The 14,099-nt window shown below is 40.2% G+C and overlaps 1 protein-coding gene across 3 annotated transcripts in view; it reads left to right on the top strand.

Annotated features, from left to right (window-relative positions):
• BLOC1S5 (biogenesis of lysosomal organelles complex 1 subunit 5) overlaps positions 1 to 14,099 on the top strand; it is a 77,438-nt gene that overhangs the window by 8,798 nt on the left and 54,541 nt on the right. For all 3 annotated transcript variants that reach the window (XR_014250882.1, XM_082413418.1, XM_082413417.1), the window contains exon 3: positions 12,058 to 12,187. Coding sequence is in view for 2 of the 3 variants with exons in the window: in XM_082413418.1 (XP_082269544.1) it covers positions 12,058 to 12,187 (130 nt within the window). In the remaining variant the exon portion in view is untranslated. The remainder of the gene's footprint in view (positions 1 to 12,057; positions 12,188 to 14,099) is intronic.

Genomic DNA, 14,099 nt, shown 5'->3' with positions numbered 1-14,099 from the left:
GGCCGTGCAGGTCAGCACTTACGAAGTGCTTAGGGGCTGCGCAGTCCTGCACGAACTCATCTTCAGCAAACTTCAGTCTCTGACTGCTTTATTGACTGGTTCCTGAATCCCTTGGTGTGTCATAAGGAAGGTGTTTGGTCACTAGTGACAGACACCTGAGGAGAGTGGCTTTCCTAAGTGCTTACTTTTCTCTCACAGCAGCCAGAGCCTGGGGCTGGTGTGGCAGCCCTAGACGTCAGCTCTTCCTCCAGCTTTTGCTTCTTCCTCACCGCCGTGCTGCTCTCACCCCAGGCTCATGCTCACAGGGTAGCTGTGGGAGCCCAGCCATGGCGCGTGCGCTTCATGCAGCAGAAAGGACGGCAGGTGGGCGACGGCTAGCTGTGTCTGTTACGTGCAGGTTTACCACCAAGTGGTATTTGGGTGTTCAGAGGAGGAGAGGAGGGGGATGGATCCAGAGCTGTCTGTCATACCGGATACGCAAAAATAGATACGAAACCGTCTCTACCTTCAGGAATTTACAATCTGCGGAGAACAGATTGTAATGGTGAAATTATTATGATAAAATAAGCACAAAGTGATTGAAATCTCAGAAGAGGAGATAACTCCCAACTGAGCTGGGAGGGAAGTCTTCAGAAGGGGGGCTGATACTTGAACTGAGAAAGAAAAATAGATGTTAGAGAAATAGGGAAAAAATGGAGGAAATGTTGATTAAAATTAAGGCAAAAAAATTGTTAAAATAAGTACAGTAGTTACAGGAGGTGTGAGGGTTCTTATTGCTGCGTCTGAACGTGAGTTGTACTGATAAAAAGATAAAGTCCCTTAAAAGGCAGGACAGACAAGAATTTCATTTGACATCTGATCTCATTTTTGTTAGGTTGTAAGAGTAGCTGTTAGAGTATTAAATATCAGGAAAAAGTCGATCCCATGTGGCATGTAATAGATTCACGTATGTATGATAACGGTTTTAAAACTTGTGAGAGAAAAAAACTTGTGGGACTGACCATTTTGTGATGGAACGAAAATTTTAAATATTACATCGGTCTCTCATTTCCTCTCTAATACTATCAAGTTACATCTTTAATGTAAATATTACAGTGACTGTACTAACATTATGAACAATTGCTAACATTTTGAAGCATTTAGTGCCAGGCACTGTCTTGAAGCACATTACCTGAGCACTTGTCATTAATTTCAACTTGAGAAAAATTAACTGTACATGTAATTTTATGGGGTGTTATACATCAGAAACCAAGCTTCATTGGTGCTGTGCTTTGCTCTGAGAATTTTCACCCCAGAAGTAATATTCATATAACAAATAAACAGATGTTGGTTTATAGTCTTCCTTTTGTAGTAGGTGTCAACCGTACACCTTAGCCAAAAATATCAACATATAAACAAGCACATACCAGATGGGCCTATTTGTTGTTTAAATTAATTATTGTCATTAATGGGCTGTTAGAGAGGTGACGGTACAAATTCACTTACTATAACGTGTAATTTGAGGCTCAACAACGGCTATAAGGGAGACAGCCTAACCAGGTCCCATGCGGTGGCTCTGTCTTCTGCCCGTGTAGATACAGCCTATCAGAAAACGGAAGGAGAGGGGAGCGCATATGAAAAGGAGACTGTCCTCACTTGTTGCCTTATCAGTATTAACTGGGAGGGAAAGGATGCTATTGCAGATTAGATTCTGAGGGAGAGGGAGAGGCTAGAGACAGAAGAGGTGACCACCTAATAGTAATCTTGCTTAGAGTGGGGAACCAATAGACAGGAGCCAGAGTGGAGACCGGGGTGTTGTAAGAAGTATTAGTAGAAACATAACCATGAGAACAAAAACGCCAACTTTTTGAAATACTGAAAGAGATACCCAAAAGAGAGAACAAATAGACCGCATGACCACACAGAGAAAGATTATATACGTTGTGGGTGTGTGTGTGTGAATCAGCGTGACTCAAAGTGAAATAAGAAAAGTCTGAATATCGTGTTTCTGTTTAAGAAGGAATTGAAATATATATATATATATTTATACATATGTGTATATACACACACACATATGTTTATATACACATCTGTGTATACATATACATATGTATATATGTGGATGTATATCCTTATAGTTAAGACAATGGCAGGATAAAAATGTAAAAATAATTATCTAAAGAGAGTGATAGAGGGAATAGGATACAAAAGATAGTGATAGAAGCTAGACTTTTTTGAACATATATTTTTTTAGATGTAGTTTGGGAGCCATGTAAATATTTTACATAATTTAAAAGAAAATTAAATTTTAAGGAGGAATCCCTAAAAATCAAGTAATGTGTAAAAAAGCAAACCTGTTTTCCTAGATGGTGGCATTGCCACGCAGAGAAATTCTTCCAGGTGACTTTAAAACGCAGTAATTTGACTGTGTACATTTCTAGTGGAATACCCTTCAGAACAGAAAGTTAAAAAAAAAACAAACCTGAAATTGTTTTCAGTAGTCATTTTGTTAATTCTGGCACTGGTATCGTTATTTCATTGACTTGGTGATAAAGCAAATGAGTAACTCTGTTGGTATTTTCAGTATTGAAAAAGAAACAAAGACAGGAGGGTAATTTAAAAATCCTGTAGTCCTGAATTTAAGGGTTTTTTTTTAAAATAAATTCATTTATTTATTTTTGGCTGTGTTGGGTCTTTGTTGCGGTGCGAGGGCTTTCTCTTGTTGTGGCGAGCGGGGGCTTCTCTTCGTTGCGGTGCGCGGGCTCTAGGCGTGTGGGTTTCAGTAGTTGTGGCACGCGGTCTCAGTAGTTGTGGCATGCGGTCTCAGTAGTTGTGGCTCGCGGGCTCTAGAGCACAGGCTCAGTAGTTGTGGCGCACAGGCTTAGTTCTCCGCGGCATGTGGGATCTTCCTGGACCAGGGCTCAAACCCATGTCCCCTGCATTGGCGGGCGGATTCTTAACCACTGAGCCACCAGGGAAATCCCCTAAATTTAAGTTTGATTATGAATGTGAACTTAAGATGTTTCTTTTCTTTTCACAAAAATACCTATTTCCTAGCCTTGTCCACTCAAAGGGCTAGAAATGATGACTGACCCTTAGTGCTCAGTCTCTAAATACCAGTGGTGTTTAGAGACCTGCTGATTCCCAGTCTGGGTCAGGAAATGGATGAGAAGAGCCTGGAGCATCAGGTCGCACTAGAAAGCAAAGAAGCTGCTAAGGGGCCCTGGGGTTTGGACTGCAGCGTTGCAGAGCCAGGGTAGATAGGCTCTCCCTGGAAACAGACAGGATAATTTCAGCATCAGTGGGGACAAATACTGCAATGGATTAAAAACTTCACATATTCCTATGAGTCATAGGAATGCGTGGAAACATACAAAAAAAAAACCTTTAGCGAATTTAGGGAACCAAACCATTATTTTTGAAACTGGTGAATAAAGAGAAATAATCAAATGTTTTATTCTGCCTTTCATATGAGCATATCTCAGAGTAACCAAATAGTTGCCAAGGGGAAATTTCTCTTTATGGAAGTATTCCTGCTGATAAATGAAGACGGAATATTACCAGCATCCTGTTGAAAGTGCACAGCCCACCTCTGAAATATTCTTTTTTTTTTTTTTTTTGAATTTTATTTTACTTTTCTTATACAGCAGGTTCTTATTAGCTATCTATTTTATACATATTAGTGTATATATGTCAATCCCAATCTCCCAATTCATCACACCACCACACACACACCCCTCCCCACTTCCCCCCTTGGAGTCCATACGTTTGTTCTCTACGTCTGTCTCAATTTCTCCCTTGCAAACTGGTTCATCTGTACCATTTTTCTAGGTTCCACATATAAGCGTTAATATATGGTATTTGTTTTTCTCTTTCTGACTTACTTCACTCTGTATGACAGACTCTGGGTCCATCCATGTCTCTACAAATGACCCAGTTTCGTTCCTTTTTATGGCTGAGTAATATTCCACTGTATATATGTACCACATCTTTATCCATTCGTCTGTCGATGAGCATTTAGGTTGCTTCCATGACCTGGCTATTGTAAATAGTGCTGCAGTGAACATTGGGGTGCATGTGTCTTTTTGAATTATGGTTTTCTCAGGGTATATGCCCAGTAGTGAGATTGCTGGGTCATATGGTAGTTCTATTTTTAGTTTTTTAAGGAACCTCCATACTCCATAGTGGCTGTATCAATTTACATTCCCACCAACAGTGCAAGAGGGTTCCCTTTTCTCCACACCCTCTCCAGCATTTGTTGTTTGTAGATTTTCTGATGATGCCCATTCTAACTGGTGTGAGGTGATACCTCATTGTAGTTTTGATTTGCATTTCTCTAATAATTAGTGATGTTGAGCAGCTTTTCATGTGCTTCTTGGCCATCTGTATATCTTCTTTGGAGAAATGTCTATTTAGGTCTTCTGCCCATTTTTGGATTGGGTTGTTTGTTTTTTTAATATTGAGCTTCATGAGCTGTTTATATATTTTGGAGATTAATCCTTTGTCAGTTGCTTCGTTTGCAAATATTTTCTCCCATTCTGAGGGTTGTCTTTTCGTCTTGTTTATGGTTTCCTTTGCTGTGCAAAAGCTTTTAAGTTTCATTGGGTCCCATTTGTTTATTTTTGTTTTTATTTCTATTACTCTAGGAAGTGGGTCAAAAAAGATCTTGCTGTGATTTATGTCATAGAGTGTTCTTCCTATGTTTTCCTCTAAGAGTTTTATAATAAGTGTCCGGTCTTAATATTTAGGTCGTTAATCCATTTTGAGTTTATTTTTGTGTATGGTGTTAGGGACTGTTTTAATTTCATTCCTTTACATGTGGCTGTCCAGTTTTCCCAGCACCACTTATGGAAGAGATTGTCTTTTCTCCATTGTATATCCTTGCCTCCTTTGTCATAGATTAGTTGACCATAGGTGCATGGGTTTGTCTCTGGGCTTTCTGTCCTGTTCATTGATCTGTATTTCTGTTTTTGTGCCAGTACCATAACGTCTTCGTTACTGTAGCTTTGGAGTATAGTCTGAAGTCAGGGAGTCTGATTCCTCCAGCTCCATTTTTTTGCCTCAAGATTGCTTTGGCTATTCGGGATCTTTTGTGTCTCCATACAAATTTTAAGATTTATTGTTCTAGTTCTGTAAAAAATGCCATTGGTAGTTTGATAGGGATTGCATTGAATCTGTAGATTGCTTTGGGTAGTATAGTCATTTTCACAGTATTGATTCTTCCAATCCAAGAACATGGTATATCTCTCCATCTGTTTGTGTAATCTTTGATTTCTTTCATCAGTGTCTTATAGTTTTCTGAGTACAGGTCTTTTACCTCCTTAGGTAGGTTTATTCCTAGGTATTTTATTGTTTTTGTTGTAATGGTGAATGGGATTGTTTCCTTAATTTCTCTTTCCGATCTTTTATCAGTTGTGTACAGGAATGCAAGAGATTTCTGTGCATTAATTTTGTATCCTGCAACTTTACCAAATTCATTGATTAGCTCTAGTAGTTTTCTGGTGGCATCGTGATGATTATCTATGTATAATATCATGTCATCGGCAGACAGTGACAGTTTTACTTCTTTTCCAATTTGTATTACTTTTATTTCTTTTTCTTCTCTGATTGCCGTGGCTAGGACTTCCAAAACTATGTTAAGTAATAGTGGCGAAAGTGGACATCCTTGTCTTGTTCCTGATCTTAGAGGAAATGCTTTCAGTTTTTTACCATTGAGAATGATGTTTGCTGTGGGTTTCTCATATATGGCCTTTATTATATTGAGGTAGGTTCCCTCTATGCCCACTTTCTGGAGAGTTTTTATCATAAATGGGTGTTGAATTTTGTCAAAAGCTTTTTCTGCATCTATAGATCATATGGTTTTTATTCTTCAGTTGAATATGGTGTATCACATTGATTGATTTGCATATATTGAAGAATCCTTGCATCCCTGGGATAAATTCCACTTGATCATGGTGTATAATCCTTTTAATGTGTGTTGGCTTCTGTTTGCTAGTATTTTGTTGAGGATTTTTGCATTTATGTTCATCAGTGATATTGGTCTGTAATTTTCTTTTTTTGTAGTATCTTTGTCTGGTTTTGGTATCAGGGTGATGGTGGCCTTGTAGAATGAGTTTGGGAGTGTTCTTTCCTCTGCAGGTTGTTGGAAGAGTTTGAGGAGGATGGGTGTTAGCTCTTTTCTAAATGTTTGATAGAATTCACCTGTGAAGCCATCTGGTCCTGGACGTTTGTTTGTTGGGGAAAATTTAATCACAGTTTCAATTTCATTACTTGTGATTGGTCTGTTCATATTTTCTATTACTTCCTGGTTCAGTCTTGGAAGGTTAGACCTTGCTAAGAATTTGTCCATTTTATTGGCGTAGAGTAACTTGTAGTAGTCTCTTACGATGCTTTGTATTTCTGCGGTATCCGTAGTCACTTCTTTTTCATTTCTGATTTTATTGATTTGAGTCCTCTTCCTCTTTTTCTTGATAAGTCTGGCTAAAGGTTTATAAATTTTATTTATCTTCTCAAAGAACCAGCTTTTAGTTTTATTGATCTTTGCTATTGTTTTCTTTGTTTCTGTTTCATTTATTTCTGCTCTGATCTTTATGATTTCTTTCCTTCTACTAACATTGGGTTTTGTTTGTTCTTCTTTCTCTCATTGCTTTAGTTGTAAGTTTAGATTGTTTATTTGAAATTTGTCTTGTTTCCTGAGGTAGGATTGTATTGCTATAAACTTCCTTCTTAGAACTGCTTCTGCTGCATCCCATAGGTTTTGGATCATCGTGTTTTCATTGTCATTTGTCTCTAGGTATTTTTTGATTTCCTCTTTGATTTCTTCAGTGATCTCTTGGTTTTTTAGTAACGTATTGTTTAGCCTCCATGTGTTTGTGTTTTTTTTTTTTTTTTAAAGAAATTCACAGTCTTTTATTTATTTATTTATTTATTTATGACTGTGTTGAGTCTTCGTTTCTGTGTGAGGGCTTTCTCTAGTTGTGGCAAGTGGGGACCACTCTTCATCGCGGTGCGCGGGCCTCTCACCATCGTGGCCTCTCTTGTTGCAGAGCACAGGCTCCAGACACGCAGGCTCAGTAATTGTGGCTCACGGGCCCAGTTGCTCCGTGGCATGTGGGATGTTCCCAGACCAGGGCTCGAACCCGTGTCCCCTGCATTGGCAGGCAGATTCTCAACCACTGCGCCACCAGGGAAGCCCGTGTTTGTGTTTTTTACGTTTTTTTCCCTGTAATTCATTTCTAATCTCATAGCGTTGTGGCCAGAAAAGATGCTTGATATGATTTCAGTTTTCCTAAATTTACTGAGGCTTGATTTGTGACCCAAGATGTGATCTATCCTGGAGAATGTTCTGTGCGTACTTGAGAAGAAAGTGTAATGTGCTGTTTTTGGATGGAATGTCCTATAAATATCAATTAAATCTATCTGGTCTAGTGTGTCATTTAAAGTTTGGTTTCCTTATTAATATTCTGTCTGGATGATCTGTCCATTGGTGTAAGTGAGGTGTTAAAGTCCCCCTATTATTGTGTTACTGTCGATTTCCTTTTTTATAGCTGTTAGCATTTACCTTATGTATTGAGGTGCCCCTATGTTGGGTGCATATATATTTATAATTGTTCTATCTTCTTCTTGGATTGATCGCTTGATCATTATATAATGTCCTTCCTTGTCTCGTAACATTCTTTATTTTAAAGTCTATTTTATCTGATTTGAGTATTGCTACTTCAGCTTTCTTTTGATTTCCATTTGCATGGGATATCTTTTTCCATCCCCTCACTTTCAGTCTGTATGTCTCCCTAGGTCTGAAATGGGTCTCTTGTAGACAGTATATATGTGGATCTTGTTTTTGTATCCATTCAGCCGGCTTGTGTCTTTTGGTTGGAGCACTTAATCCATTCGTATTTAAGGTAATTATCGATATGTATGTTCCTATGACCATTTTCTTAATTGTTTTGGGTTTGTTTTTGTAGGTCCTTTTCTTCTCTTGTGTCTCCCACTTAGAGAAGTTCCTTTAGCATTTGTTGTAGAGCTGGTTAGGTGGTGCTGAATTCTCTTAGTTTTTGCTTGTCTGTAGAGCTTTTGATTTCTCCGTTTAATCTGAATGAGATCCTTGCCGGGTAGAGTAATCTTGGTCGTAGGTTCTTCTCTTTCATCACTTTAAATATATCGTGCCACCCTCTTCTGAATTGTAGAGTTTCTGTTGAGAAATCTGCTATTAACCATATGGGAGTTCCCTTGTATGTTATTTGTTGTTTTTTCCTTGTTGCTTTTAATAACTTTTCTTTGCCTTTAATTTTTGTCTATTTGATTACTGTGTGTCTTGGCGTGTTTCTCCTTGGGTTTATCTTGCCTGGGACTCTGCGTTTCCTGGACTTGGGTGGCTATTTCCTTTCTCATGTTAGGGAAGGTTTCGACTGTAATCTCTTCATATATTTTCTCGGGTCCTTTCTCTCTCTCCTCTCCTTCTGGGACCCATATAATGTGAACATTGGTGCATTTAGTGTTGTCCCAGAGGTCTCCTAGGCTGTTTTCATTTCTTTTCATTCATTTTACTTTATTTTGTTCCGCAGCAGTGAATTCCAGCGTTCTGTCTTCCAGGTCACTTATCCGTTCTTCTGCCTCAGTTATTCTGCTATTGATTCCGTCTAGTGTATTTTTCATTTCAGTTATTGTATTGTTCATCTCTGTTTGTTTGTTCTTTAATTCTTGTAGGTGTTTGTTCTTTAATTCTTCTAGGTCTTTGTTAAACATTTCTTGCATCTTCTCAATCTTTGCCTCCATCCTCTTTTGGAGGTCCTGAATCATCTTCACTATCATTATTCTGAATTCTTTTTCTGGAAGATTGCCTATCTCCACTTCATTTAGTTGTTTTTCTGGGGTTTTATCTTGTCCTTCATCTGGTACAAAGTCCTCTGCCTTTTCAATTTGTCTGTCTTTCTGTGAATGTGGTTTTTGTTCCACAGGCTGCAGGATTGTAGTTCTTCTTGCTTCTGCTGTCTGCCCTCTGGTGGATGAAGCTATCTAAGAGGCTTGTGCAAGCTTCCTGATGGGAGGGACTGGTGGTGGGTAGAGCTGGGTGTCGCTCAGGTGGGCAGAGCTCAGTAAAACTTTAATCCGCTTGTCTGCTGATGGGTGGGGCTGGGTTCCCTCCCTGTTGGTTGTTTGGCTTGAGGCAACCCAGCACTGGAGCCTACCCCGCTCTTTGTTGGGGCTAATGGTGGACTCTGGGAGGGCTCATGCCAAGGAGTACTCCCTAGAACTTCTGCTGCCAGTGTCCTTGTTCCCATGGTGAGCCACAGCCACCCCCTGCCTCTGCAGGAGACCCTACAACACTAGCAGGTAGGTTTGGTTCAGTCTCCCATGGGGTCACTGCTCCTGGATCCTGATGCGTACACTACTTTGTGTGTGCCCTCCAAGAGTGGAGTCTCTGTTGCCCCCAGTCCTGTCGAACTACTGCAATCAAATCCCACTATCCTTCAAACTCTGATTCTCTGGGAATTTCTCCTCCTGTTGCCGGATCTCCAGGTTGGGAAGCCTGACGTGGGGCTCAGAACCTTCACTCCAGTGGGTGGACTTCTGTGGTATAAGTGTTCTCCAGTTTGTTAGTCACCCACCCAGTGGTCATGGGATTTGATTTTATTGTGATTGCGCCCCTCCTACCATCTCATTGCGGCTTCTCCTTTGTCTTTGGATGTGAGGTATCTTTTTTGGTGAGTTCCAGCGTCTTCCTATTGATGATTGTTCAGCTGTTAGTTGTGATTCCAGTGTTCTCGCAAGAAGGAGCGAGCACACGTCCTTCTACTGTGCCATCTTGAACCAATCTCTACCAATGAAATATGCTTGCAAACAAAAAACAAAACAAAACTGTGAATCTGATCAAGCCTGTAGTTCTAACTACTAATTTACAGGAAAGAGAAGAGACAAAAGGATATCTTAAATCACACCATTAGGATTCATTCAGTTAAAAAACAGATTGTGGGAAACTGTGCAGAACAGATGACTCACTTTTTTTCCACAAATTGCAAGGCGGGAAAAAAAATGGAAGGGAATCTGTAGATTAAAAAGGATTTAGGAAACATATTAACCAATTGCAGTGTATGAATCTTATTTAGAGTTTGGTCTAAACGAACTGGGGGATAGGAGGAAACATTGGGATATTTGAGGTAATGTGAATACTTCGTTGATATTTAGTATTGAAGAATTATTGTTGAGAAAGGGAGAGTGAGTGAGTGGGTGGGCGGGTGGGGGCAGGGGAAGGAGGATATGGGGGAGGGGAAGGGCGCTGTGGTTTCATTCTTTTTTTTTTTTTTTAAAGAGGAGTCCTTTTTTTTTTAAAGTAGAGGGAAGGATTTTTAATTAATTAATTAATTAATTTTTGGCTGTGTTGGGTCTTCGTTTCATGCGAGGGCTCTCTCTAGTTGTGGCAAGCGGGGGCCACTCTTCATCGCGGTGCGCAGGCCTCTCACTATCGTGGCCTCTCTTGTTGCGGAGCACAGGCTCCAGACGCGCAGGCTCAGTAGTTGTGGCGCACGGGCTTAGTTGCTCCACGGCATGTGGGATCTTCCCGGACCAGGGCTCGAATGTGTCCCCTGCATTGGCAGGTGGATTCTTAACCACTGCGCCACCAGGGAAGTCCCCTCCCGTTGTTAATGTTTTACATTAATTACCACACTACATTGGTAAAAACTAAGAAACTGACATTGATACATTACTGCTAATGAAACACCAGACTTTATTTGGATTTCACCAGTTTTTCCATTGCAGTCCTCTTCCTGTTCCCGGATGTAATCCAGGGCACCACACTGCATTTAATTGTCATGTCTCTCTAGTCCTCTTTGGTCTGTGACAGTTTCTCAGTCTTTCCTTGTTTTTCTTGATCTTGACAGTCTTGAGTCCTGGCCAGTATCCTTTAGAATGTCCCCCAATCTGGGTTTGTCTGCTGTTTTTCCTAAGATTAGACTGGGTTTATGGGCTTTGGGAAAGAGTACCAGAGAGGTTAAAGTGCCCTTCTTGTCACATTACATTGGGAGGTGCGTGCTGTCACCATGACATCACTGATGAGGTCACCTTCATTGACTCCACTGTAAAGTTAATATTTTTCTCATTCCCTGCTCTATTCTTTGGAAGCAGGTCACTAAGTCTAGCCCACCCAAGTGCAAGGGTGGTTTAAGCTCAGCTTTCAGAAGAGGGGATGGGCTGGAGGTCCCCAAGACCACCCCCAGGTTCATTGATCCACTCACAGGACTCAGCATGTGGTTGTACTGGTGGCTGAACTCTATTATGGCAAAAGGATGCGGAGCAAAATCAGCCAAGGGAACAGGTGCATGGGGAGACGTCTACAGGAAGCCAGGCAGAAACTTCCAAGAATGCCCCCAGCAGTGAGTTGTGACAACATGCATGAAATACTGTCTCCCAGGGAAGCTCGTCTGAACCTGGGGGTCCATGGTTCTTATTGGGGACTGGACAAGTAGGCACCCTCTGCCTAGCATGTATCAAAATTCCAGACTCCCAGAAGGAAAGAGGTGTCTTGTACCTCCATGGGAGCTGTTTCCTGCTCAAGCTCCCAGCCCCCAGCCAAAGGCCAACCCTGCAGGCAGGCCTTTGTAAGGAGGAGGTCTCAGGCACTCAGTGTTAACTCTTTTCTGTACAGGGAAGTACCCACATACTATTACTTTTACCACACATTTTTAGTTGAGAAAAGTGGAATCAGATGAAAAATACAGAGCATAATAATAGAAGCTTTATGATGGTAAGAACAACAAAATAAAATTTAAAACCAGACCATTTCTTTCTTTGCCACAGTTGAAATGCATGGAGTCTAGATCTCTTCTTGTTCTTTTAGTATTTCTCATGCCCATTTTTAAACATAGGTATAAAAATATTACATTGCAACTTTTGAAGCATTTCATAATTTTAAAAAATGCCTCCAGGTTGTGACCTCATTTATTGCCAAATAATTAGAAGGAGGCTGTGTACATTTCAGTAGTAAGTAATAACATAACCAAAACCTGGGTGGAAATCCCAGAAAGTAATTACTAAGATTTAAGACATAATATGTACTAGCCGTTTACTTTCTTTTAATAGGAAAAACGTGGTCTTCGAGAAATGCGAGTTCTTGAAAACTTGAAGAACATGATCCATGAGACAAATGAGCAAACTCTTCCCATGTGTAGGGAAACGATGCAAGACAACTTAACCCAAGTTCTCCAGAGATGTAAGCCAGAGATTTTTTTATGTTGCTCTATTTCAGATGCATGCTCTGCCGAAATGGACGTCCTTGAGTATTTGCTGGGAGATGGAGAGAGAATTCTTAAGCGGGAGCCAGGAGAGGGAAGTCACAGATAAAGTGCTTATCTAGCAGTTAGTGTGTGTTGCCCTTGATGCTAAGAGCATTCATCTCCAAAGCAAGATGGGTGCACGAGATAATCCTTCTAGGATGTAAGACAATCGAAACATTTTTTTACCTTAAAAAAAAAAAACTTATTCATAAGAAAAAGTTTGATGGCCAGTAATTAGGATATGAAATGAAGCTTCTTTTTCAAACAGGATACTAGAGTTTTTAACTAAAAAAAAAAAAAAAAAACCTGTCAAAAACGTTTGTGTTTTATCACTTTTTTCATTAAGCAAAATATTTTAACATGGAGAGATGTTTGCTTAAAAGGGTGTTTATTAAACATATTAAACTATAAAATAAAAAGAGTTTTATTAGTAACTGAGTTTAAAATTAGAGGTGTATCAGAAACTCCGGGCTTCTGGGATCCATATTGACACTGTTCAGTTTGTCCAAGGACAGGTGATGCTGGTAGATAACGATGGAGGGCAAAATGAAACAGTATCTTTCTGGGGAGAAAGCAGAAAGCAAAACTGGAGGGTAATGTAATGGCCTGTGAGGGAAGGTAGCAGGGGGGCTTGGTTAATGGCTGAGTTACGTAAGAGTATGTGTGCAAGTCCAGGTTAGCCTGGGTCCTCTGACGCTCAGAGGAGCTTGGAGAGGACAGACCTCCCGCAATCACATTTGGTTTCTTTGAGCAGAAGAGCAAAGAGTCTAAAATTGACTTCAGGCTTTTTGCACGGTAACTGCAAACACACCCTTGTTCGCTCATACCATCACTTCCTTAACCTTGACAAGCTTTCTAGACATCACAGTAAAAGTAAAACTCAAATTATTATTGATGAGAATGCTTATGTTTACTTTTGAGATGTGCTTATAACTTTCCTTGTACACACTTGGAGTATATAAAAATATATTGGATAAAACTTAGTAAGAAAAAGAAAACTGTGAATGGTTATTTTGACTTGTTTCGTTCTTGGGCCAAAGCTATTTCTGACGTGAGGCCTCATGCTAAAAGTATAGTCTTCACAATGAAATAGAAAAGTTTTACAGGTAACAGGGAATCCAGACTGTAAATGTATTCTCCTAAAAGAAAGAAATAAAGCACACAGAATGTGAAGTAATAATGAAAGTTTTAACCTCTGAGGACTACCTTATTGTTCGCATTAGAGACATGCGGTGGCTTTGGAGTTAATTCTGCTGCTAGAAGCAGGAATGGCTTCCTCAGTAGGCTCCAGCCTAAGTATTTCCTTGTAGCTATTATCATGAGCCTCACGGGGATAATGGAGATAATTATCTGCTTGTAGAGCCAGTGCAGTTTTAAAAATTGGCCTGGGCCCAGCTGTTGTTCCTGCAGGATTTCATGTTTAAAAACTTTACATTTTGAGCCATGGCGCTGGCTTGCTTATAAGTGACTTTATCTAGGCAGTATACTCTGATCTAACTAATACTTTACAAGGTTAGTGACAGTTGAGTTTTGTTTTGTGCCTGTTAGTAGGTCTGTCTCATTTATCTCTTCTCTGCATGTTTGAGGGCTGAGCTGGGAGTGTGGTCGGCTGAGAATCTTAGAACTCAGTGGTGTGGATCTTAAGCTATTGGTCGATCGTTGTGCAGGAAACTGAGCAACTGTGGAGCATTAAGGGGGGGACGTCTTGGATTGTTTGGAGACGGTTACAGAATCCTAGCTGAGTGTCTTAGCATTGGATGAGCAGAGGCTTCAGAACCAAAACTCACCTGTGGTTCCTTAAAAAACACAGAAAGTAAGTGAGAGCTCTAGGAGGGTACATAAGAGTGA

This window comes from Balaenoptera physalus (assembly GCF_965194825.1).
Source record: "Balaenoptera physalus genome assembly, chromosome: 11".
In the NCBI taxonomy this organism is placed as follows: Eukaryota; Metazoa; Chordata; class Mammalia; order Artiodactyla; family Balaenopteridae; genus Balaenoptera; species Balaenoptera physalus.
Note: the sequence above shows the minus strand (reverse complement) of the source record. Positions and strands in the feature narration are given on the sequence as shown.